The following is a 24,694-nucleotide window of genomic DNA, read 5'->3' as shown; positions in this document are numbered from 1 at the left end:
CTGATTGTCAGAGATGTGTTAAGCACTGTGCATTTAGTTTTACCCACTCTATGAGGTCTGCCCTTTTGAAGACAAGGAAACTCATTCTTAAAAAGAGGTTAAGGAACTGGCCCAACATCACAGTTAACAAGTGGTGAAGCTCTTGGCTTGGAAGGTTTGGCTTTATTACCAGAGTTCCATGCCACACCATGCAGCTTAAACCTTCCCGGGCATTCAGATTAGCTGGAGCTATTGATAAATGCACATTTGGACTCAGTAAGTCTAGGCAGGGGTGGGTTGAGACTCTGAATTTCTAATATGCTCCCCAGTGATGAGGTGGCAGACCACACTGTGAGTAGCAAGGCACTACACTATTGCAAGGCCATAATTCCTTCTCTTCCAACAGAATGGTATATTTCATTGAGCTGGGAGCCAGGCACTCACACTTGGTTGTATGACCCTGATACATCTGAGACAACACGGAGACAAGAAAGATATCAATTCAGAAACAGTCGTGGTTATGGAATGCATACATTTCCATGTATATTTTTTACAGTAAAAATGCATTTAAAAATCTTTCACAAAAGAAACTTAAAAAATACAAGTAGGGTGTTAAGTTCTCCCCACAACATTCTTTCAGGCATCAACTGTGTAATGGGTGGGAGGGGAGTTCCTGTATGGTTTGATTTAATCATACAAAACACTCATCCACATCATCTCTCATCAAGACATTTACAAATGAAGTGGGGGATTAGGGAAAGGAGGCTCAAAAGAATCAATCTCCAATTTAAGGTTACAGCAGTTCAGAGAAAACTATATCTTTCTGCTTAATGCATAGTCCCTATACAGTACAATATTCCCAAAGCTAATCTGATGTATGGAACTTAGATGTCACTGCCACATCAAAAGTCTTCACAGACGGAGCCAAGCCCAAATAGATAGCACATAGATTTTAAAGTGTCAACTACCATCTGTGACAAAAAGAAAGCCATCAAGATGTTAACGTCACAATATACTCCAGAAGTCCCCCTCCTGATTTCATTTATTTAAAACTCTGGACCGCAATTGAGAGCATCGATCATTTAACATCATGGATTTGGCTATAAAGAGTGAGAGAATTTCGAGCAGTGGAGACTTAAGAATAAAATGTTAGTGCTTATGAAATTGATGAAAAAAGAACTTCACTATTCAGTTGGGTTTTCCCTCCGCCTTCCTACTGCAGCTCAATGTATGCTTTGTATGGAAAACTTGGGTGATAAAAATAGCAGTCACAGAGTTTTTTCTCTTTTATAGCTATAGAAAGTATATTGTGTCTGTTCCAGGAGAGGAACTTGGTTTGTGCATGTCCACACAACTACAGCTACTCATTCTAATGTTATGTATAAACCCTTAAGTCAAATAAAGCTATGAACAATGTAATATTTATATATGCATAGTGTTTTATAAAAGGATTGGCCCACATACTGCTTTTCATCAACACAGAAAGAGCATAAGTCCATAGCACACGGCAAGAAATGAATGGAGAACAGAGAATGCAAACAAGTGCTTAATATTAATAATTCACCGGCAGGTTCACCATGGAGGAAACGATGATATTCAAACTAACTAAAGCTTTAGAGAATTACTTATATAGTCCCCCATTTTAAAACAACTTTACATACCTGATTTAGTTTACAGTAAAATATATCCCAATGAATCAGTTTGTTCCATATTCAAATATAAACACATATCACATTCCTCACAGCTAAATTTTTTGTCATAAATTCTCTTTTATACAAGAAAAAAGGCAACAGTTGTTTCTTTTTTTTTAAACAGGCTCTATTAATTACAATTTTTAACTCTGTATACATGATAATCGGCTGGTTTTCTCTATTTTTTTTCTTTTTTCTTTTTTTTTAACAGTACCATGAGAACAACAGTGATGGACTTGCAAAGTTTCGTGTCTGTATGGAAAATGCAAAACAGTACTACGGAAATACACAATGCATCATAAGCAGCGGTTTGCTGTAGTGGTCCAACAGGTACAAGCAAACATTTTGGCTCAGCTAGGCAGTGATCCATTTCAACCACATTCTGGGGCTACAGCCGACCCAACCAAACCTCCTGTGGAATAGCAAAAGAATGGGTCTGTTTTCAAAGAAAAACTCACTATGTTTTGTTCTATCCAAAGAATTAAAGGACAAGGTCACAAGGGTAGAGGTTTGCCAACTAGATCTAGAAGTCACATCCTTCTGTCCCTTTCAATCATCTTGGAGACTTTTGTTATGGTTTCAAACAAAAATTGGCATTTCTAAGAATGAGCATGCCCAACCCTTCTTTAAATATCAACAGAGAGGTTCCTTCCACCAAGGCTTATGCCCTTCTCCCCAACTTGGCAAAGGGCAACCGCAGACTTATGCTAACAAGGGGGAACATACTTTCTGTACTGGGGAGTCTAATGGCTCTCTCACACCAGGCATACTGTCCCACATCCCATCCACTATTCAGCCTCAGATCAGGCAAGACAACACAGAAGGTGTTTGTTGTCCGCTCCTCCTAGTAGTTGAGCAAAGCTGTGATGGCACTGCCTTAATGAGATCTTAATAGATGTTGGTAATGCTAATGAACCTGACCATCTGTGCTTGGGCTGCATTTGGATACTGGCGGCCAACCTTCTCCTTTCTGTGCCTTTCTATGGCCAGGGAGAGTACAAACTGTTTTCTGCACCAGCTCTAACTTGAGAACATAAAATTTCTTTGTGCTGTGTAGTTTAGCGATAAATATCCTTCATTTGCAATAGTAGTCTCTTCATACGGCTTGCTTAATTTTAGGATCATCAGCAATCCTAATCCATTCCAAAGAGTCCTCAGCTTTTACAAATATAACTTTTGCCTTTTTGCTCTTTTTTTTCCCCAAGAAAAACTCCTAACTACAGGATAGCACTACATCACTACATAACAGTCTATATTAATTAACCTTAATAATTTTCCTTACGTAGAGAAAATGATCAACAGCCCCATTTAACCAGAGAGGAAAAGATCGCCCCTCAAAAGGGAACAACTCTTAACAATTCTACAGTTTACGTAGAAAGAAAATGTATATCCCTTTGGGGCAGCATTTGGCAAATAATTTCCAAAAAAAGTATGCATTTAAAAATACTTTCTTTAATATTATACATCAGGCACAACACTTTTCATATATATATTTTTTTTCTTATAAGATTTCAAATGCATAAAATGTTTGTGGCTAGTCATAGGATCATTAGGCGTCAGATGCTTCATTAGGTAAGAAACTAAATTATTTCAGGTTTGTGAGCTTCTTCTTAGAACCTTTGACACGGTAAAGGCTGGAATGTGAGTCTCAGATACTGAGGTCGGTGCTACATTCTTTGTAAGGTCGCCGTCTCTGCTCCGGGGGATGTCTGGAACTCCTGCCGGCATCCTGTTTCAGACTCGTCTCATCCCTCTCTCGGTGGCTGCCTCTGTCCTCTTTGTTCCTCTTCTCCAGGGACCGCTCTCTCCTCCGCTCGGGGGACCTTGTCCGCCTCCGGTCGGTGGATTTGGCTCTCCTCTCGGGCGAGCTCCCTCTCTTCCGCTCGGGAGACCGTCTCTGATCCAAGAGTCTCTCTAGAGAGCGCCTCCGCCGGCTGGGGGAGCCTTCCCTCCGGCGGGTGGGGGACCGCTCCCGCCTCCTCTCGGGGGACCCTTCTCGCCTCTTCTCGTGCTTCTCCCTCCTCTCCAAAGTGTTGTCAGCGCTCCGCGTGCCTTCCCTCCGCTTCTCCGGAGATCGCCTCTTGGGGCCATTGGCCATCATCCGCTCGGGTTGGGCGTCTCTTCGTCCCTCGGGTGCCCGGTCCTTGGGTCGGCAAGCCCCGCTGTCGGGTTTTCTAGAAGTTCCGTTCCATGTGTGATGTTCGTTGGGTTGTCTGCTATACTCTCTGCTGCCTTTTGGATCTCTCACGTGTGCCCGCTTTTCCCCATGTGGTGATGATTTGTGAAGATCGGGTGGATAACTGGACTCCAATGGTGGGTGCTGCCGGCGGTCGGGGGGCGCCGCCCTCACTTCCGGAACACCTTGTGGACCGGTGGCGGGGCCGTTCCCGTCGCTGCCGGGGTCTGCGAGGGAAATAAACGGAGAGCGACAGTTTGGTACCAGGGCCCTCCGGCTCCTGTCCCCACCCGCACACTTGTGATCCCATTAGTCACAACAAACAGACAACTGTTAAAGCGGTCAGAATCAAAGCCAACTGAATCTTGGGTTAATTTAATTTTAATTTACTGCAACGAGTCAGGGTTAAAAACTAGTTCTCGTGGCTTTCAGCAGCTAAGCTAGCCTACTGTTCTTTATACTCGAGGATGATTCAAGAACTTGTAACATCCGTGTCAGGAGTTTAGTTTTTAAAGGCACACCCCAAATCATCTGTCTAGAAGGATCAAAATGTTCCCCACCCTGAACTAGCTCCTGCTCCTTTCCCTACCCCTCCGGCCCCTGCCCACCCCTGCCCACCCCTTCCCCCACCCCATGACAGAAAATACTCTTTTCTTTAAAGAATATTTGTTTTAATTTGCTTAAAAATAATCTGGGCTATTGACCTGGAGAAAACTTTCTAGGGAAATGGAATCAACTTATGTTTTGATCTGGGTGGGGATTACACAGAGGTAAAAATTCACGGCACTGTACTCTCAGGCTTTATGCATTTTACTGTATACAAAGTATACTTATATTAAAAAAACAACAACAACAACAAACCATCTGGGCTGGTGAGCCAGGGGTATTATAGAGGCAACAAGGCCAGGTGTTGATGAGAGGTAAATGTGACATTATGTGAGGGTTCATTAAACATTCTCTCTACCTTTGTGAATGTGGTTCAACTATTTTCTTTACTTCTGCGTAAGTTTAAGGAACTATTTTTAAAACATGGAGTCTTCTGACAGATAAAAAAGGAGTGGAAGAGAGGTTGTCAGGTACACATTTGATACTGTGTGCGGTTTAGATAGAGGTGCTTTTCTTGATGCTACAGAAGCTGCCATCATTACATCTATGAGCCATGGGGTCACTGGATGGCTTCTTACATCAAGACATCTGTAGACTAAAAAGCAGAGCAGCTCCTGAGGGCTCCTATTTATTGTTACACTATTTGAAATGACACTGCAAATGTTTTAGGTAGCATCTGGGATTTATGAGATCTCTCTTCCAAACAGGGATGCTTTGTCCCACTTAAACCCAGTGACTCATACACATGACCCCATCCCAGGCAAGGCACCTGAAATGACGTGCTGTAGTGTGCAGGGCAAACCCAGGGCCACAGTCAGAGACCAAGGGGTCACAGGTGCCCTTTAAGCATCTTCCATGAGCCAACAAGGTCAACTTTAAGCAAATCATCTCTTTGACAAATGACCTCCCATAACTTAGGGTGGGTTTTAACAAAAGCAGAAATGTAGCCTAGAGCAGGGGTTGGGAAATTTCTTCCAAAAAAGGCCAAAGAGGAAGTTTTTATGGTTTTGCAGGTTGCAGAGTTGATCACAACTGTTTACCTCTGCCACTATAGGGCAAAAGCAACCATGGACAACACATAGAAGAAACGGGCATGGCTGTGTGCCAATGAAACGTGGCTGATAAAAACAGGCTGTGGACGAGATCTGGCCTGGGGGCTGTCGTTTGTCAAGAGATCATGGCCTGAGCAGGAAATCTCCTCTTCCTGTCTAGCAAAGTCCTATCCCTCTAGGTGAAAGCTTTGTGATCTGAGGTTTGTTCTTTCTGAATGCTAAGTAGGCACTGCTGAATGCTTAGGAAGTCATTTTAAGATCCAGGTGAGGGGAGGGGCTTCCCTGACTCTCCTACGTCTAACTTGGGGTCTCTTACACCTACTTGGAAGAGAAGGGAGAGTAAGACTTGCACAGGGTCAGCGGTGTACTTACAATTCCAAGAACGCAGGGTGCTCAGAATGAATGCCAAACATATCAAAATAGAGCTAAAGCAGAAGCAATGAGGAAATTAGGCCACAGCACAGAAACACCTAGTATTGATGGAGCTACAAACCGTAGTTTGATTATGGCCCATAAGGTAGAAGCAAGCCTCCCCGAGCTTTTCATTTCTCATACATGCAGCGATATTAGGAGGTATCATCGCTGTAGAAGGGAGGGCCCAGCACCAAGAACAGTCAGAGAGAAAGAGAAAGAGAGAAAGAGAAAAAGTTGAACGTTTAGATTCCCTATAACACAGAGGAAAGAAAAAAAATCTGCATTTGTTAACATAGGGCAAAGAGAGTTTATTTGTCCAGTCAGACAGTCTAAGGCAACACTCAAATAAGGCTGCAGAGACCGACATCAGAACCGTGACGCTTTCAGACAGCCAGATAAGGTGACTCGAGAACCCAGACAATGGATGCATCCTTTTTTCTTTTTCTTTTTTGTTTTTCAAACAACTGGAACAATGACAGGCTGGCATAGGAGAGCATTAACAATAAACAACAGAAGAACAGAGTTCCCTCCCTCCCCCCACCCCTCCCTCCCCAAGATCGCGGCAGTTAAATTAAGTACAAAAAACTCATTACAAAAATAGCCTCACAGAGAAGCAGGTTCCAATCAAGTCAGAAAAATATTGGAACGGAACATATTATAACCCATTTGTGACTCTAATCAATAGAATTAGAGAGACTGAGTCCCAATGACACATGGTGACATTACAGCAGCACAACCCTGGCAAGTTCCACCCTTCTTGGAAAACAGTGTATTTAAACGATCTTTATTTTTAGCCCAAAGAACAGTGGTTAGTGTTGGATTTTTCATCCTCAGTGCAACAGACAGAGGTTTTGAGAAGGTACACAGGTTACTGACGATGACTCTCAAATGAAATATCACATCCAACAGAGAAGCATAGGGGAGACAGAAAGGGGAGACAACGTTACACAGTTTCAGTGGCATAGATACACCTACGGTCAAGGTTTAGTATAATGCACAGCTGCGGCATCTTCATGTCGTCAGAATACCTCCCCTGTGGTTGGCCAAGTTTAAAGGGGCCTCGTCTGCTACCCGCTCATCCCCCACCTCGGGCCCCTCGTATTGTGCACCTGCAGGAATGTCCAACACCTGGGAAGGCTGTCCTTCAAAGAAGTCATCCTCCTTGAGCTGCATCTGAATTAATGATCTCATCAAGTCCAAAACGCAACTGGGAATTGAGCGGAATGACTTTCGGAAAAGAGGGTGATAACAGATAAATCCCTAATAAAGGGGACCAACGTATATGGGGGTCATTCAATCACAGTTTCTATAGAAACTTCTGTAGACCTTTGGTTGGGACGAAGAGCCCTACATCGAGGGCATAGCTTTTTTTTTTTTTTTTAAATTTTAAACAAGAATCTCAAATAAATAGGACATAATTATTATAATATACAATATTTTGCCATCAGAACACTAAGCTATGTAAAGATCATTGCTGTTCAGTCAAATTATGTCTATGGATATGACAAAGGAACTCTATGTATAAGCTGGCTTTCCTCACAGGAAAGGTATAGTGACGTGTTTCCCTCATGATGAGCACTGGGAAGCTATTTCATCCTCTATCACCTAAAAACGTATGGCTAATATATCAACAGTTTTGTTTGTTTTGTAGTAGTGGGCTCAGGTGGTCTGATTTGGGGTAGGGACCAGTAGGGGGGATGCAGACGTACTGTATACAGAGCATCAAGGAGGTGAGCAAGGCCCCCAAATCATCTCCAAATTTCACGCCTCTTAAATTAAGACATCAATTAACCAAAAAAGAGAGAGAGGAAAAAAAAAAAGAATTGTGCCTCAATATATCACTCAGGAAACCTGCTTTCCTGCTTCGTAAAAGGCGTTTAGTCATTTTTGTGCTAACAATTGGATCTGAGAAACAGTTTGGCACAGTTCAAACAAACATTCCTTCGCTCTTGGTCGGACTAGACAAAACGTTCTCTCTGATTATCAGAAAGGGGGCTACAGAGATCTTGTCTTAGGCCACGCCCCAGTCCACGTAAGCAAGCAAAAGGATGAAATGTGTAGAGATTTCACAACAAGCGAGGCAAATAATCACATGGTGCGAAAGGCTGGTAAGACACTGGTGAACAGGGGAAACAAAAAGACTTTCCTGCTGCAGTTCTGGAGACAAATTCATGGAGTCATGCCAGGGAAGGAAGGAATGTTTTCATAGTTTGACCCACCATATTCTGGTACCGAGCCGTCTCCCCGCTTCAGAAACAGACGCACTCTGCGGCCACCGTTCTTAATCAGTTCTATAGCCCGAGAATGCCTCATGTTTTTGGTGGTCTCGCCATTGATCTCTAAAATTTCATCGCCAATCTGCCAAAGCAAGAGAGAGCAAAGTGAGAAGACCACAAAAGGGCTCCACGAGCGCTCGAGGCGCTTTATGATTTGAAATTCTTTCATTAATTCATTCGCCAACCATTTATGAAACGAACTCCAGAAAGATCTTCCATTGTTTAGAAGACAGCAGTGAAAAAAAAAAAGCCCCATATCCCTGTCCTCATGCAGACAATATTCTAATGGGGGAAAGACAACAGGAAACTTATAAAAGTGCAGGCTTACTGGGCCGTGCAAGTGCTAAGGAAAAAAAGAAAGAAGAGGGGAACATGAACATTTGAGGGAAGGGAGATGTGGCTGACATCGTTTAGAATGGCTCCCCATGGTCCCTGCTTCCGTGAACTCACATCCTGTGTAATCTCTCTTCCTTTCAGTGTGCGCTGGAATTAGTCACTTGCTTCTAACAAACAGTATGGTAAATGGGACTGAAGGTCAATTCAAGGATAAGCTTACAAAATAATGCCAGCTTCTGTCTTACTGGCCCTCTTTTCTTCTCTCACTTGTTCATTCTGATGCAGGCTGGGAGCTGTCCTACAGCATCCACGATGAAGAAATAAGGAAGGATTTGGGCCAAGAGCCCAGGATGCACTGAACCCAGCCAACAATCCTATAAGTGAGCTTCAAGGCAAAACCTTCCCCAGCCGAGCCTTTGAGATGAGGCTAAACTCCTGGCTGATACACTGACTGCAGCATTCACTATGTGTCAGCTGCTGTTCTAGGCACTGAAGATAAAGGAGTGAAGAAGACAGGCAAGGTCACTGGGCGCATGAAGCACGTACTCTGGAAGGCAGATGAGAAAAAGCACTGGCTTTGGAGTTTAAAGCAATGGCTCTGAGTCCTACACCACTTCTTAGCTGAGTGACCTTTTCCAAGTCCTCTGCCTTTTTGGTGTTCACTTCCTCATCCGTACAAGTGGAGGTTCTGACAACTCATGCCTACCAAGCTGAGCAGGTCCAATCAAATACTACATGTCAACGTGTCTTGTGAATTATACAACATCACACAAAATATCTTAACAGTATTTCATTCAGTCAGAGACTTTTTTAACACCCAATCCACAGTGGGTGATCAACGTGTTAAGTGAGTAAAGATATTGAAAAGCATATGCCATGTGTTTGAAATTTTTAAAAAAGGAGTACACCACTGTACATATTCCCTTGTATATGCAGATTGTGCATGTGTATGCATATAAGGAACTGGTATATAGTTTGACCCTGGAAATGATATTTTTACTATGCACTATTTTTCTCTATTTTTAAAAAACAACATTCATGGTCTACTTCCTCAACTTAAAAAAAAAAAAGGAAGAAAGCTCATTAAAAAATTCAGTCTGAAGAAACTTAAAATTCAAGATTCTGTCTTAAGTTCCAAGTGTTAAGTTCTCCACCTTTGGTGACTTTTCCCCCTCTTTCTGCTCAGGACTAATTTTATTCGCTTTTTTCCTTTCCTGACCTGACTCTCTATTTCTTTCAATCCATAGCAAATTGCTCCCTATGTGTATGTCTCCATCTATGTTCCGTATCTTTAGTGAGCAGATGTTTTCTTCCTCTTTTAATCATCTGATCTGCCCAGGAGAGCATCATATTCATACGTGGTAAGAGATGTAAAATATCTGAACAGAACAGAATGGACTTCTGGCATGAGTGCATTTAAAATTTGCAGCTTTAACTACTATCAGCCAACTTTGAATATTTACGCCATGGAGTTGTTGGCTCTCTGCTAATGGCATCTCTGCTATTGCTGAGGCCAGAGGAAGGCGGCTGGTGACAAACTATAGAGACTGAATGGAGCTCTCCACCCAGCACCTACAGAACTACCCAGCCTTCTGGCTCTCTAAGAACGCTGGTATTCCCAGGAATTCCTGTGAAGTGCATGTCCCCTGAGATTAAGTATATGAATTATGGAAAGGGGATTCAGAAAATATCTACTTTAATAAGTTTATAAGTCATTTTAATCCTTCATTCATCCTCAGAACTGGAAAAGCTCACCTAACTTCACCAGTAACAACGACCAATGATCAAGGAAGACATTCACGCCAGGGTGGGGGTCATGCAGTTAAGAATGTCCTGAAAGCTGTAGATTCCAACCATAAGATGTAAGCAGTCACTGCAGCTGACTTATTTACATCCACTCCAGACTCCTCTATCTACTCACCCTCATCTTTCCACACCTTTCTGCAGGACCATCCTCTGCTAAGCGCAGAACATAGAGGTCCATGTTATACTCCCGGCCCCCTCGAAGACTGAAGCCAAATCCCTTGGCTCCTCTTTCCAGTTCCACAGTGTAAAAATCTTGCTCCTATTTGAAGAAATTAAGTGCAGTCATTCTGGGAGAACTTAAATCCACACACATTTCTATCTCCTCCAATTATTCTTCTTCTTCTCCATTAAGCTCACTTGACAAAAAAGGCACCATCTTTATCCCCTTCTTGATGGTTCTCAATTGTTTATTAATATCCATTAAGCTTAAGAGTCGGAGCTTCAGTATGTGAAAACACGCAGGAACGTGCGCACATACACACCGACGTGCATACATTAAAACTTAATCAGTGAGGCTGCGACTCACATTTGCAGCAGGAAAATCCTCCATTAGGATACCACCAGGTACGTTGCTGGGTGTTCAGCTTCCCTGCCCCATGCCCTAAGAATGCTCCCCCACCAAAATGCCAGCAGGGCCCATCATTGGGATACCAACAACTTCCACACGTCCAGAGAGTGGTTCCCATCCTGGATGAGGAGAATGAGGAGTGGGTGAGGGAAGGCTCTGAGAAGACCAGCTACCAAGGAATTGATTTAACTCGGTATCACCCAACATTTTCCAAATTTGTTTCGCCTGCTATCACTTGGGTGCCCTCCATTACCACCTTGGGGGACAGGGAGGTAGAATTATGGGTCTTATCTGAAATTCACAAGTCTAATAAACACCTCAACAAAAAGACATGCTCTTGACATAAATGCCTTTGTGAAGACCATGAACAGGTAGTTCTGCTCTTTCTCTGATCACCAATCCTTGAGATAATTATAGTTTTTTATTTTGCTTTTCTCCCCCCCTTCCTAGAAAAGGATGTCTAGGAATATTTTTCAAAGGTAGTAAAATGTCATTACCTTGACCACCAAATGTGAGTACATATTTAGTACATCCCCCTCACAAAAGGTTATTTATTTTAATTGAAGGTACCTTATAAAAGGTATCTGGTAAAAATAGCTTCAGAAAGTTGGAAGGAAATGTAAAAAGCAAACAAGGGAAAAAGAGAAACGGCCCTCACCTGTGTTGCCTGGGGTGCTTTGAACTCAAACTGAGATTCCGGCTTTGGTTTGGTGGTATTCCTGCCAAAGAGAGAGAAATAAATTAAGAGCAACCCGTGGGGAGACTGAGAAAGAATCAAGGAGGAGTATTGTCCAACCAAGGAGTTACTTTTTTCCCCTTTAAAGTAACAAAAGAAAGCAAAGCCATGTCTGACCTGGTCTCCTGGGCCCCTGGCTGAGAAGGGGTGTGTGTGGTGGTGATGGTGGCAATCTTCTCCGCATTGGTCAGCAAAGTGGCATTCGAAGACTCTGCAGGGTGAGACAGAGCATCGTGAAACAGGGGCTGCAGAGGAGACATCGTCAAATCAGGAGGTGTGCACAAGCCCCACATCTGAATGACGTCTGGCTTCTCTGTCACCACTTCCAACACTTCTGACTTGAATTTCTAAACAAGAGTCCAAGGACCATTCTAAGATGTTCTATGATGTGAGCCACGTACACCCTCATTACCCTCCTCCCAACCAGACATCTCCACAAATGAAATAAAGAGTTTGCCTAAGAAAATAGTCCTCTAAAATTGTAGCCAAGGTAGGTGCCTCGCACTCCTCTCCCACTACTTAAAAAGGACAGTCCTATCAAAATACTGGGCCCCAACAGGACTATTTCCCAGAATTCTACAGGCTGATAATAAATGTCTCTGCTAATGTGCCCTGCAACTTATCAGCGATACGGAGTGAGTCTGCTTGATTTTCTCATGTGAATATTAAAACCAAAAGTGTGCTAAGATCTTGCTAAATACACAAAAGCACACAACATCTACTTTCTTTTGCCAATGCTTTTAAATGAAGCACAACTGAAGATGTGAAATTACCGTGAGATCTCATCTAATATCACTCATGAAAAGTTCATTTTAAAACTTCATTAGTTAGAGCCAGAGTTTGTAAATCTCAGTCATATAAATCAGGAAGTCATCCTAATGTAATGAATATGATTATATTCTTATGTAAATTGACTTTCTTCTCCACTAAATATATTCATAAACAACTTCATTAATCTCTGACAGTTTGGAGACCCAGGATATGAAAACACTCATGAACATGCCTATAGACTGTAAACCAACATGCATATATGAAAATGTAATCATCCACGTAGTAATGGTTATATGTTCTTTCACTAATTATTTCTCCATTATGATTAAGGCAGATAGTAAGCAACTATGAGTGAGTTAAACTTTTAATATTTATTTTTAGGTTGACAGTTTGGAACTTAGCACAAATTTTTTAATCAAGAAAATGCTAAATGTGGTGGTGAAATTCTAAGACTGGCCTACAGATGCCCAGTTAATTCATAGTGTGCCCTGAAGTCTAGAATTTTTGAGAAGTCCTATAGTTTACAGTAGGCGCTCTGATGTTTGTGGAATTCATGCATCTCCCCACCACATACAACACAGTTCCCATGGGAAGTGCATGGTAAGTATTCCTATCCGGGATACCTGGACTACATCCCTCCACTGCAGTCTTGGGTGACAAGACATCCCACCAATTCCGATGACGTGTGGTCTATCTTCCTTTAATTTCTGAGGTTATTACTCAGCTTGGGGCTGGCTTCCTGTTATTCTATCTTCATTACACAAAGTTGTTAAAAAACATGGGCTGGAGACTCAAATCCAGGTTCAGATCCCTTCCCACCCCCTCATTAGCTGTGTGCCTTATTTTCCTCATCTGATAGAAGAGGGTGATGACAATAATTCCATTTTCCTGGATAAAAGTATATGAAAGGTTTAGCACAGTACCTGACATAACAGTAGGCACTCAATTCACACTTACTGCAGCTATGGTCCTTGCTACTATTTTTCTTTTTTTAAAAAAAATTGTTTTACTGGAGGTACCAGGATTGGTACCGGGATTGAAGTCAGGACCTTGTGCATGCTAAGCATGTGCTCACCAACTGAGCTATACCACCCCCTCACCTTGCGACTACTTCTACTTTGTAATTATTACTGTGGGAACTTGTATAAGTTATCTAAACTCTCTGCAAAATGAGAAAGTTGCAGTATGGTTTTAACAGTTTCGATTCTAGCCCTAGAGCTTAATTTTGGCAGCTAAGGCACAAGATGAGTAAGAAAATGGAACCAGATCAAGTGAACAACAACGTGAATCTCGTTCATGCTTTAGGACGATGTCACCCACAAAATCTGTTTGATCAAGCATTGCTCTAGATTCTGAGGGAACAGTAACCTGTGGTCAAATAAGGGTGAGAAATATGGGTGAAACAGAGAGAAAGGTTTTTGTGTGACTGCGTTTTATTTTTCCTGTGGACTCTTCAGGGCCCTCAACTGCGCCGGTGAGCCTTGTGACTCTCTAAGGTGGGGGAGCAGGTGGTGCGTTTCAAGCTTGGCGGGAGGCAGTTCAGCATCATGGTCATGAGGTCAGATTCTACAGTCAGACTGACGGGCTTTGCGACCCAAACCGCCCATGTGAGATAACAGAAAGATCTAAGAAAATGGGCACAAAGATTATGCGGGAAGTAAGTATTTGGGTTCGTGCCTGGCACATAAAAGCTGCTCAAAAAAGGTGAGCATATTTTTTTCTTGGTGGCATGGATTTATTACTGTTAGCACAGTGGTAAGAGCATATTATTAGTTGCAGTTAACTAGTGCAACCAAAGTGATGGATCTAAGTGCGCCCCCTGTGTCAGTACAGAGGACTAAGAGACTACAGCCTGTTTGCCAGAAGTTCCATAAACATGTGTATTTGTTCTTTAAAAAAAGAAAAGAAGAAAAACTTCTTATTGTTCATTGTAATTAATTTTATGGAGACTCTCTGGGAGATCAGAAGACTGCTCGGGCCATGGGGAAATCATAATCAGGATACCAAAAAGAACGTTTCCTTGTAATTAAAGTGATTATAATTACTGAATTGTGCAGAGGCTTGCCTTTAGGTTCTTGGGTGCTTTTGGTAGCCAGAGTTTTCTAGGCAGATCAGATTCTATTCTCAAACAATTTTAATATTTCTGCCATTTTCAAGACTTGATGAGGTATAACGATCACTCAATACACGTATAAGTAGAACTCTTATTAATTTTCCTCCTATCATTCCTTTGCTATTTTTTGAGTATTTGTAAGCAAATCTGATTTGGATTGAAGCTTAACTTGAAGTGTTTCAAAAATGAACACTAAGTTTGCAAATGCCTATTCGAGCCCACTGAATTTTCCTCCTTTGGTTGTCTTTCTTAATCTATGAACCACCACCATTTCTCAATCAGACAATGTGCCAAGGACTGTGCTATGTGATTATCACATGGACTATTTCATTTCATCCTCACAACCCAATGACAGGTCCAATTATTACCCCCATTTCAGAGATGGAGACACTGAGGTTTAGAAGAAGTAGGCAACATGTCCAAGGACATTCAGAGAGTAAGTGGAGGTGCTAGGAATTAAACCCAGAGCCTGCCTGATGGTTAACTTTCAGTTTTATCCCGTTTACAAGGGAATTATGTGTTAGTTTCAAGGAAATCGTAGCTAATTGGTACATTCCCTTCAAATAAGTAAGCACTTTTATCTTCATGTACATATACAACCAACTTCACTAAGCAGTATCACAAATTAATTAAAATACAAAACACCCTGGTTTTGACTTGGAGATTACATGGGCCACGTTCCAAGCACTAAAATAATTTTTAGTATACCCTGGATTTCCAGGATGCTTTTTAATATCTATAAAGTTATATTTATTTTAATGAACTTTTAAGTCTTCACTGAGAATTAAACCAAGACAGTATGCGTTAAAATTCTCTCCAGCTTTTAAAATACAGAGATGAAGCCTATTATCACAAATCTGTATCTCTATCCCAAAGCAAACTTTGTCCCCTATAATAGGAAAAAAATAATAAAAGAAAGGCCTGATATAAGAATGCACTCCAGCAGCAGTTTTAGAAAGGGATGTCAATGTATCTGACTTTTCAAACTCCAAGATGGACAGACAGATTGGCTGTTTTTGCAATAAATTCCAGAGCGCCCTCTACCCTCTATTAAACAGTTGTTACACCTGCTTTAGCTCTCCCAGAGGAATGAAAATGGGTATTACTGCTCTTTCCTTAGCAATTGTGCATCAAGAGAAGCATGTCCCAGCTCTCCAGGCACTGCCACGGTGCCGTGCTACATCAGGGCACTAACTATGGCAAGAGCGTGTATCTTGGATTTCAACTTATCTCTGTGACAAGTGATTACAATTCTAACCTTGCTCCCATGTTCATGTCCTCAGCCTCTCTTACGGAATCCAGATTACAAGGCCAAGCAAATCGACAAAGGAGACAATCACTCCTTTCATACATATTTTAATGCATAAACACATGTTTAATAAATGCTCTGAAGGGAGCATCTGAAAATCTGAATCCTGTAAAGATTTGAAGAGTCTTGAGAGACTTTTTAAATATGGATGATTGAAACCCTGTTCTTTCTGACAGAGTATACGCTAGCTATCATATCCACAGAGCCTCCTATTAAGATAATTAAACTCTTTCATGCCCTTGCCAAGGAAACAGCAGTATCTGTGTTCCAAGTCCTACTTCCTATATGAGCAAATACTTTATTTTATTTTTTTAATTGGGGGGGTGATTAGGTTCATTTATTTATTTTTAACAGAGGTACTGGGGATTGAACCCAGGACCTCGTGCATGCCAAGCACACACTCTACCACTGACAAGCAAATACTTTAAAATAGAGAGATGTGAACTACAAATTTAAGACCATATTTCAATAATACATCTTTAAGCTCATAAATATTTTCAGTACCTTGAACCTCATTCAGACTTATGATTCCATGTTAGCCTGGCTTAGTCAGGGTCTGTCCTGTCTGACTAGAGTCTCACTCCCACCCCAGACTTTAGAGGGTATTTCTATACAAGTGGTAGGAAGCATGTGTGGTTTGACCTGTCGAATTTCAAGATTCAGTAATGTTGAGCCACTGTTTAGGCCTTTCTGTGTTGTCACTGTCTATTTCCTATCCCTCAGCCATATCTCAGAGGAGAATAAGATCTGCCCCTACTTTGTCTCCCAACCTTGTCCCCAAGGTAGTAAAAGCAGAGATGGTCAGGACTGCCCTGATCTAGGCCTGTCTGGCAATTCTGAAGGTAGGCTTTCTAACAACACAATAATGCCAAACCAAGGGGGTCATGTTTCAAAGCTTTTGTAAGAGGAGGGCTGGTAGAGCAAGAAAGGTAAGAGAGAAATAGCAGAAGGAGAGTGAGGGAAACTGGAGACTGAGAGAAGTGAAGATGGAGAATGAAGTGATACAACAAGAAAAAAAATTAGGCAGCATGAGTTAGATAAAGCAGTGATTTGGACTGGGTTCCAAGCACTGCACAACCCAGAACGCATCTTTCTGAAGTGCCTCCTTGGGTTTCTGAGAACAGTACCCCAGACAAGATGGATTTCAAAGAGCTCCAAAGCCACTCTGATGGAGAATTTCAGTCTCCCCATGAGGATCATGCAGTAAAATGTCTCTCGTCTATTTGACTGATTAAATACTAGAGTGAGAGACCTGAAGGAGACCAGAGGTCCCTACCATGGAGAGAACACCTGCAGTTTACCTTTCAGTCTATCACGTCAAACACACTTTTTCATGGAGAGGTAGTGGATCCAGCACAATTTCCTCTTCATCAAAATGTAACGGTCAGTCCCTCTCTCCTAAGTTTTTGCAAAACCCTCCTGGATTGCTGCGACATCTCTCTAGAAAACTAACATGTCTGCCTTCACTCTAATTTCCAAGTTGGCAATTTTGGGCCCCAGTTGAAAGATGAGAATCACAAATCCACCATCTGCCAGACTTGATGCCCTTCACCTGGACTTTGAAAATTACAAGATAATTGATAAAGAGTTTTATTACAATGGCAATGAATTCCTGAAATATCTTGGGATAAAAATCACATCCTCAGCAGCAAACCAATCCTTAACTACGCTGTATCAACTTTAATGTTTACTTTCTTCTAACATATTTCAAGTACTGAAGCTTAAAAAATGTCTTTTTATTGACAATTGTTATTGCATAGTCTAGCCTGCTTTATATTTTTGCATGTTCAGATTTTCCAAAAAATATTTTCGATTGCACAACATTGAATTAAGTCAACAAATATATGCACAGTTGTATAAGTTACTTCTGCGTATTTATGTCTTTCCTGACTGTGAACCCTTTTTCTAAGCCCTTCTCTCAAGGAGTTCTTTCTTCCCTTCCTTCCTTTTTGGAAATTCTCATTCTCACATTAAGACTGACTTAACATAGACCCAGCAAGTCAATTCCTGTGTCCAATTCTTTTGAATTAGTTTTTTGAAATCTCGCCACAGCATGCAGATGAATGTATCTCAATTTATATATTACGTTAGGCTCTCTCAACCATTTGTCAATGAATTTTTCTGGCTTCCTTCATCTTTTCCATTAGGAACCTATGTTCGATCATCTTGTGATCACTCTTCTAAATTGTAATAGCTTCCCAGAGTGGTGAATTGGTAGAGTGGACTCCAGACCAGATGGTAAATTACTAACCATGCCTCTGAGGCAGGCTGAAATAGACCATCATTCAAGAAGCTATTTTTTCCTTCCACATTTGGTATGGGATATTTTTGGCACAGAGAAACTTCTCTGTTCTTGGAATGAACAATTTTTAAATATTTTTTGTTTGGTTTTGGATTGACTTTTTCTGGAAGGCACAGTCTGTATCACTCAAATTTTAAACTAATAAAGCTCATTTTCTAACAATTAGTAACTGTTCATCTGTGAATTAATTTCAGATAACATCTTTGATTATCTTATTTTACAGATCAATGGCATAGAATTTTTATCACACTATCTCCACAAACCACATTTTCCTCTTTAGAAAAACACACTAGTTTTTAACATATACATTTTATTTTATAACCTACATAGGAAGAATGAAAAAAAAAAAAAGACCCTGAAACATTCTCGGACAAGTATCACTTTCTTCCCAAGGGCAAAGTCTGCTTAGAAGGAAGACAATATTTAGGACTTAATTCTCTGAAGGATCTATACTTAGTGACATTAGTATATTAACTTCATTTTTAATTAATACGAATAATGACTATTGATATATTTTGTTAGATAACTTTTTAATTTGAGGGGTGGGGGGAGCTAGCCTGTGTACTAAAGGATGTGTACTGGCCTCTACTCACTACATGCCATTAGCACCCACTCCAGACAATGTCAAATGTCCCTTGGAGGGCAGAATTGCCACTGGTATATAAGAACCAAATATCTGAATTTAATCAAACAAACAAACAAGAACATGCTTATTTTAAAGTAGATACAATCTATCAAAAATACTGAGTTTTTTTTTTCTTTCTTTATCCACATGCAAAACATTAGGGACAAACTAAGCAGACACAAATCCTAAGACTCTCTCATTAAGTAAAACACTTGAATATATCTACTTATTCTGAAAACAAAACAAAACAAGCAAACAAACAAACAAACAAAAACTACCATAGCATTGGTTCTGTATTGTCATTATATAAGTTTTGTGCTGTCATATTATATACACTTAAGTTTTAGTAATTGTTTTTAAAACATCATTAATAATTTCCAGGTATCAGGGAAGCTTCACCACCTGTATTCAAACTAGTCTGTCATTTGAAAGACAAGGGCACCAAAACCAAAATAAACTGGGGAAAATTTAAGACTCTCTGCAGCAAGACAGGGTCCCAGGGCTAGAGGATTAAGTCAAGAGGGCGAGGTAAGGTTTAGTAACAGTGGCTCACGTTTGTTTGATGGGCATGTTCAGTTAGGGATGGATAAGGCTGCCTCTAAGTCAACACTATTCACTATTCATGAAACTAATGCCATAAAGAGAGAGAGACAGAGAGAGAGACAATAGGTATACTTTACCATCCCCGGGAATGATGCGAAGGGTAACTGTGTTTCCCGCTTCCTTGATTAGGTTGACAATGTCGGAATGGGACTTGTTGGTGATGGAACAGCCATTTACCGCCAAGATCCGGTCTCCTACTTTCAGCTTGCCACATCGGTCAGCAGGGCTCCCCTCAATAATCCGACCTATTTTGTGAGGCATAGCCACACATGCATTGCCTGCTTTGATATTGAGTTTTAATTTTTTTTGAGTTACGTGGGAATAGAGTGAAGGGAGGAGAAAAAGGGTTGAAAAGGGAAAGAGAAGGTTAAGTGTTAATTAATTAAAGCATTAAGCAAATGTTATTTAAGGAGAACTCTGTGCCGAGGGTCAAAACATTGGCAAAGTTCAGGGCGTCTCTGTAAGAAGTTACTGCCCTGAAATGATAGCTCATCATTCCCGTCCTTTCCTGATTCAAACCGTGGGGAAAACCCCAGCTTCCCTCCTTACATTAATGGCCAATTTGGGGATCTTTGGCAACTTCAAAGATTCTCAAAAGCCCCAAAATAACTTGCTGTGGGCTTATTTTGAGACTGCGAATGTGAAACCCAGAGCTGGGAGGGAGGTTTTTTTATCCATCCTGCGCTCACATCACTTCATTTTTTTGCTAGCTGTTGCTTAAGTTTCTGCCAATGTTTTGTTCTTTCTCCATTTAGAAAAAATAATCACCGGGTGTCTGGTGAGGCATACGAGTCTGCTAGCACCGAAAATTCAAACTGAAAACACCTGATGGACAAACAGACTTTCTGAATTTCTAGCCAGAATGATGAAAGCTTTAGAAAAAGGGCATAATTATGAGATGAGCCAAGAAGGCACCCAACGTTGACACCTATTTTTCCTTTAATGACCTCTGCTCCATCAGTCTGTGTCGTGGGCTTTCAGAGAAGGGCCCAAATGGCCCATTAGCTCTGACGTCCTCCTCCTTGGTCACAAAAATCCCCTCAAAGGAGTAAGAAAATCTGGTACCTACTCAGGCTGAGGACAGGGAACCAAAGCTAGGTTCAGATCATTCCTCAACCCTCTTCTTTAAACACTTCCTTTCTCCTGATCAGTTCCTACACAAGCTACGAGAGGGTAAATCAGGAACGCACATTTGAAGGTTGACCATGCGCTCTAAGACATTTCGTGTCACAACGAAGAGTGTGGATAACTTTAAGAAGAGAGGTGGAAAGCTGGCTTGCAGGCCTGACATAGGGTTTCCAGATAATCATATACTGTGTTTCAAAGTTTCTTGTGCATATTCACTAACTGAGAGTTTGTCTTTCTGGGGACTGTAAAGAGAGTAATACAGTCGAGCCACCTTTGGGAAAGGGTAACAAAATTAACATAGGAGATGTTGAAACTAACTTAGCAGGCTCTTCCATCATAATTTAGTGCTTAAGGATAAAATGTGTGGGAAAATGAGCTACAGTTCCTTTGAATATTTGCCTGAGTCTGTATTACTGGATGTAAGATCAAAGTCAAAGAATTTTTTCAAAAAGGAAGTTAAACAGTCTTTTGGAATGGCAAGAAGCAGGTGCAGGGGGAAGCCTTCCTACTGGATGGAATTCAAGGTCTTGATTAAGTCTAGCCTACCCATGGGAAAGGTAGCATACGGCAAGTAGGAGGGAAGCTCTGTATAGCTCAGAACAGAAGTCTTGTGCAAGGTATTAAGGAAAGTTTAATTTGTTCATTATAAGAGTTGGAGGAGAACAATCAAAGATCAAATTGGAATTGAAGACATTAAATATTTGTTAAATAAAGCATAGCCTCCCGTCTGAAACATCTAGTTCATTCTAGAAAGTGACACTGAGAAGTCAAAAATCCTGAGAACATCAGAGTGCAAATTGTACCTCAAAAGAAACTAACTTGTGTTTTCTTTTCCCTTCTCTGCCTTTTTTATTTTTAAATTAAGCAGAAATCAATATTTTAAAATTAACTTAAAAACAAGCCCCCCAAACCCTGCCTTGAGGTCAAGTCACCCACCCACAACATGCTATGATAACGTTATTAATATAGCTCAGAAAAACACGGTTAGTAATGGGGTGTTTGTTACCGCAGCCACACATGCATAGACCTGGCTTGACTCACTGCCTCTAATGAACACACCTCGGGGGAGACGGCTTTAATAGGAAGCAATATACCAAGACTAAAGGAGGCAAGTGAAGTTCTACTGGAGCAGGAAGCAAATGGGATGGAGCACTTAGCAGATGTTAGCTGGCAAGTGACCACTGGTCCTCAGGTTCCATGTGGACAAGTCATTTCAAGACAGAGCTAGATTAAATTTCAAAGCCTGTCCAGCCCTTCCCTGTCCGCCAGTCATATTCCATGTTAATTAATAAATGTGCTTGGGGAAAATGACAAATGATTTTTTATTTAATGAAGAAGATGGATCATTTTGAGAGTTCATTCCATTCTAAAAGGAAATAGATGCATAGATTCCTAGTTCCTGGAATCACCTGGCTTCCTATTTTACCTTGGCTAGTGCACCCAGCAGCGTTAACCCCCAGCAGAGGCGGGACAACTATGGTTCCCCATACTCTGCTGAAGCCCCCAACTTCTGGATGAGACAGGATAATCACCCCTTCTAGAATTCAAGGGCAGTGAAGACAAATGGCTCTTAACTTGGATTTTAATTACATTCTTAACCAGGCAACAGCAAACATATCATTTAAAAATTAAAACGTAAACATTTCAGATGGGGAGAGAGTAGAGAAAGGACACAGATAAGGTGGAAAGGGCACTTCAGGTATATTTTTACTCCCTACACCTCTATTTTTTTTCTCCTAGGCATTTATTTTTTCAACTGTGGGCTTCTAAAAACTCTTATACCTTCTGAGGCTACTGCTATAAATGATCTCCTACTCAGGACCTGGCACAGGGCTTTCTCTGGCAAGAATTTTTCCCGCTCTATACCGTTGAGGGGCTGCTTTGCATACTTCACCTACGCCTGAGGTGTTCTGCCTGTGAACACACATTCAGAGTGCAAGCTGAAGGGTTTAAAAAAAAAAAAGTCCCAACCTTCAGGAGGGGAAAAGCTATCGAAATACACTCCATCCCCAGTTAAGACTTGAATTCCCTAAAGCGAAAAGCATTTCTGATAATGAGACAGTGGCCGTCCTTCACTGGCCCTGGGACCCTCCCGGGCATCGCAGGAAAGCAACGCACAGAAAGAAGCGGCCGCACTCACCGAAAGTCGTGCCGGCCTCGGGCCTGCTCACCGACGACACGATGACAAAGCCGAAGCCCTCGTTCTCCCCGCGCCGGATCTCCACGTCGTACGGCTGCACCACGGTGCTCACCACGCCGCTGCCGCCGCCGCCGCCGCTGCCGATGCCGCTGGTGCTGCCGCTGCCCGAGCTCACCGTGTTCAGGGAGTTCTGGCTGCCCTGCGGGGTGCGCTTCTCCTCGGTGAGCGAGGCCGGCTGAGTGCTACTGTGGTGGGACGAGGCCGGCGAGGGCACCTCGTTCTCTGTTTTGGGGGCTGTGCAAGAGATGCTCCTCTCGGTGACCCGCCTTGGCCGGCCACGCGCCCTGCGCCCCCGTCTTCCTCCCCCCACCCATCCCCCACGCGCAGGTAAGCAAGCGATGAACAGGCGAGACAGCCTCTGGCCCCACGGAACCGAGAGCAGTTTCAAACCTCTTCTCCCGATAAGTATTTACCACTCAGGATCTACTGACATCCACCCCATGGCAAAACACAAACGGACACCAAATTCTGTTCCATTCACTGCCTACTGTGTATCAACACCTGCATTCAGACTCAAGTTTGCAGCAAAATCGGCCCACTCTGAAATGTTTCCTGGAGCACGAATCAAAAAACAACCTATCCACGTTATGCTAAGTGGAATGAGTCAGAACGACAGATACCGTATGATATCACGTACACGTAGAATCTCAAAAATACAACAAACTAGTGAATATAACAAAAAAAAGAAGCAGACACACAGAACTAATGGTTATCAGTGGGGGAGAGAAGCAATATGGGGGTAGAGGGGTAACAGGTACAACTAGTAGATATAAAATAAGCTACAGGGACGTATTGTACAGCATGGGGAATATAACCAATATTTTATAACTATAAACGGAGCATAACCTTTAAAGATGGTCAATCACTGTACTGTACACCCATAACTTACAGTGTGTTGTACAGCAACTATACTTCCATGAAACAAATAAACAAAAAAGACCCATCAAGAAGGAAGTGTAGGTGACGCCACCATCTGTGCCTCAGAGACACGCCCTTTGCTGCACTCAAACTGTCATGACCCTCAAGTCCCATTTCTGTTCAGCTCTCCAAACAGTTCTGCTTCTGCCTTTTCCGTCAGGGGAGAGACTGTAAGTTGACAGTACCATTAAGATTTTCCAGACTGTGGGATTCCTGGCAATGCCAGCCAGAGGTATACTTAGCACCTCTTCCCAGCTTCCAGATGTCAATTATCTACTCTGATCACACATCTGGATGCATTAGCCTCCCTCAGAATTCATTTCAGCAAATTCCAGTTTTTCTCCTTTGTCAAGTGACAAGGTAGGGCACTCCTAAACAGCCACAGTAGTAGGTGGTATCAACTTACTTAAATTTCATGCCAAAAGCAAAATGCATATTTGGGTTTTGGATAGAACTACTACATTTATTCCCCAAAGTGTCTCCTTTCATAGATTTAGTTTATATTGTAGTGAAATATATGGAACATTGTTATTTTAACCATTTTAGGTAAATAGTTCAATGGCATTAAGTACAGAAATATTGCTGTTACTCATCACCACCACCCATCTCCAGAACTTCTTCCTCTTCCAGAACTGAAAATCTGTATCTAGTAAATAGCAACTAACCATTTTCCCCTCCCCCAGACCCTGGCAACCACCATTCTGCTTTCTATCAATTTGACTACTCTAGGTACCTCATATAAATGGAAGACTGTAATACTGTCCTTCTGTGAATGGCTTATTTCACTTAGCCTTATGTCTCTTCAAAGATTTAACATGCCTTTGACCCAGAACTAAAAATCCTCAACATTTAACATTGTAAAAATAAATGTGAAACCAACAAATATCACATATATCTCCTATTTTTATTTGGGCCAGTAGAGTCAAAAAGTTTTCATCTCATCTCAAAAGCCATTTCTGACTGCTGTTGGTTGCATGGAATTCAATGTTAAGATTCTGAGGCCATCGATGAGCTCTAGGGACATAACTGATTAACAGTGTTTCCCGTGGCTGCAGTAGGTAGGACTGTCACGCAAGAAATCTGAT

The 24,694-nt window shown here is 41.7% G+C and overlaps 1 protein-coding gene across 17 annotated transcripts in view; it reads right to left on the bottom strand.

Annotated features, from left to right (window-relative positions):
- Positions 1-494: 494 nt before the first annotated feature.
- The window catches only part of MAGI1 (membrane associated guanylate kinase, WW and PDZ domain containing 1), a 578,678-nt gene continuing 554,478 nt past the window's right edge, over positions 495-24,694 (bottom strand). For 5 of the 17 annotated variants that reach the window (XM_031470689.2, XM_031470693.2, XM_031470690.2 and 2 more), the window contains 7 exons: positions 22,632-22,925; positions 19,441-19,644; positions 11,758-11,851; positions 11,563-11,623; positions 10,452-10,595; positions 8,138-8,276; positions 495-4,073 (listed from right to left, as the gene is read on the bottom strand). In XM_031470689.2, coding sequence (XP_031326549.1) covers positions 3,319-4,073; positions 8,138-8,276; positions 10,452-10,595; positions 11,563-11,623; positions 11,758-11,851; positions 19,441-19,644; positions 22,632-22,925 — 1,691 coding nt within the window. In that variant the 3' untranslated portion in view covers positions 495-3,318. Of the gene's footprint in view, positions 4,074-5,997; positions 6,087-8,137; positions 8,277-10,451; positions 10,596-11,562; positions 11,624-11,757; positions 11,852-19,440; positions 19,645-22,631; positions 22,926-24,694 lie in introns of all 17 variants that reach the window. The other 12 variants (XM_031470691.2, XM_064496333.1, XM_064496337.1 and 9 more) reach the window with 5 other exon arrangements.

Source organism: Camelus dromedarius, chromosome 17, assembly GCF_036321535.1.
Source record: "Camelus dromedarius isolate mCamDro1 chromosome 17, mCamDro1.pat, whole genome shotgun sequence".
NCBI classification, from domain to species: domain Eukaryota; kingdom Metazoa; phylum Chordata; class Mammalia; order Artiodactyla; family Camelidae; genus Camelus; species Camelus dromedarius.
Note: the sequence above shows the minus strand (reverse complement) of the source record. Positions and strands in the feature narration are given on the sequence as shown.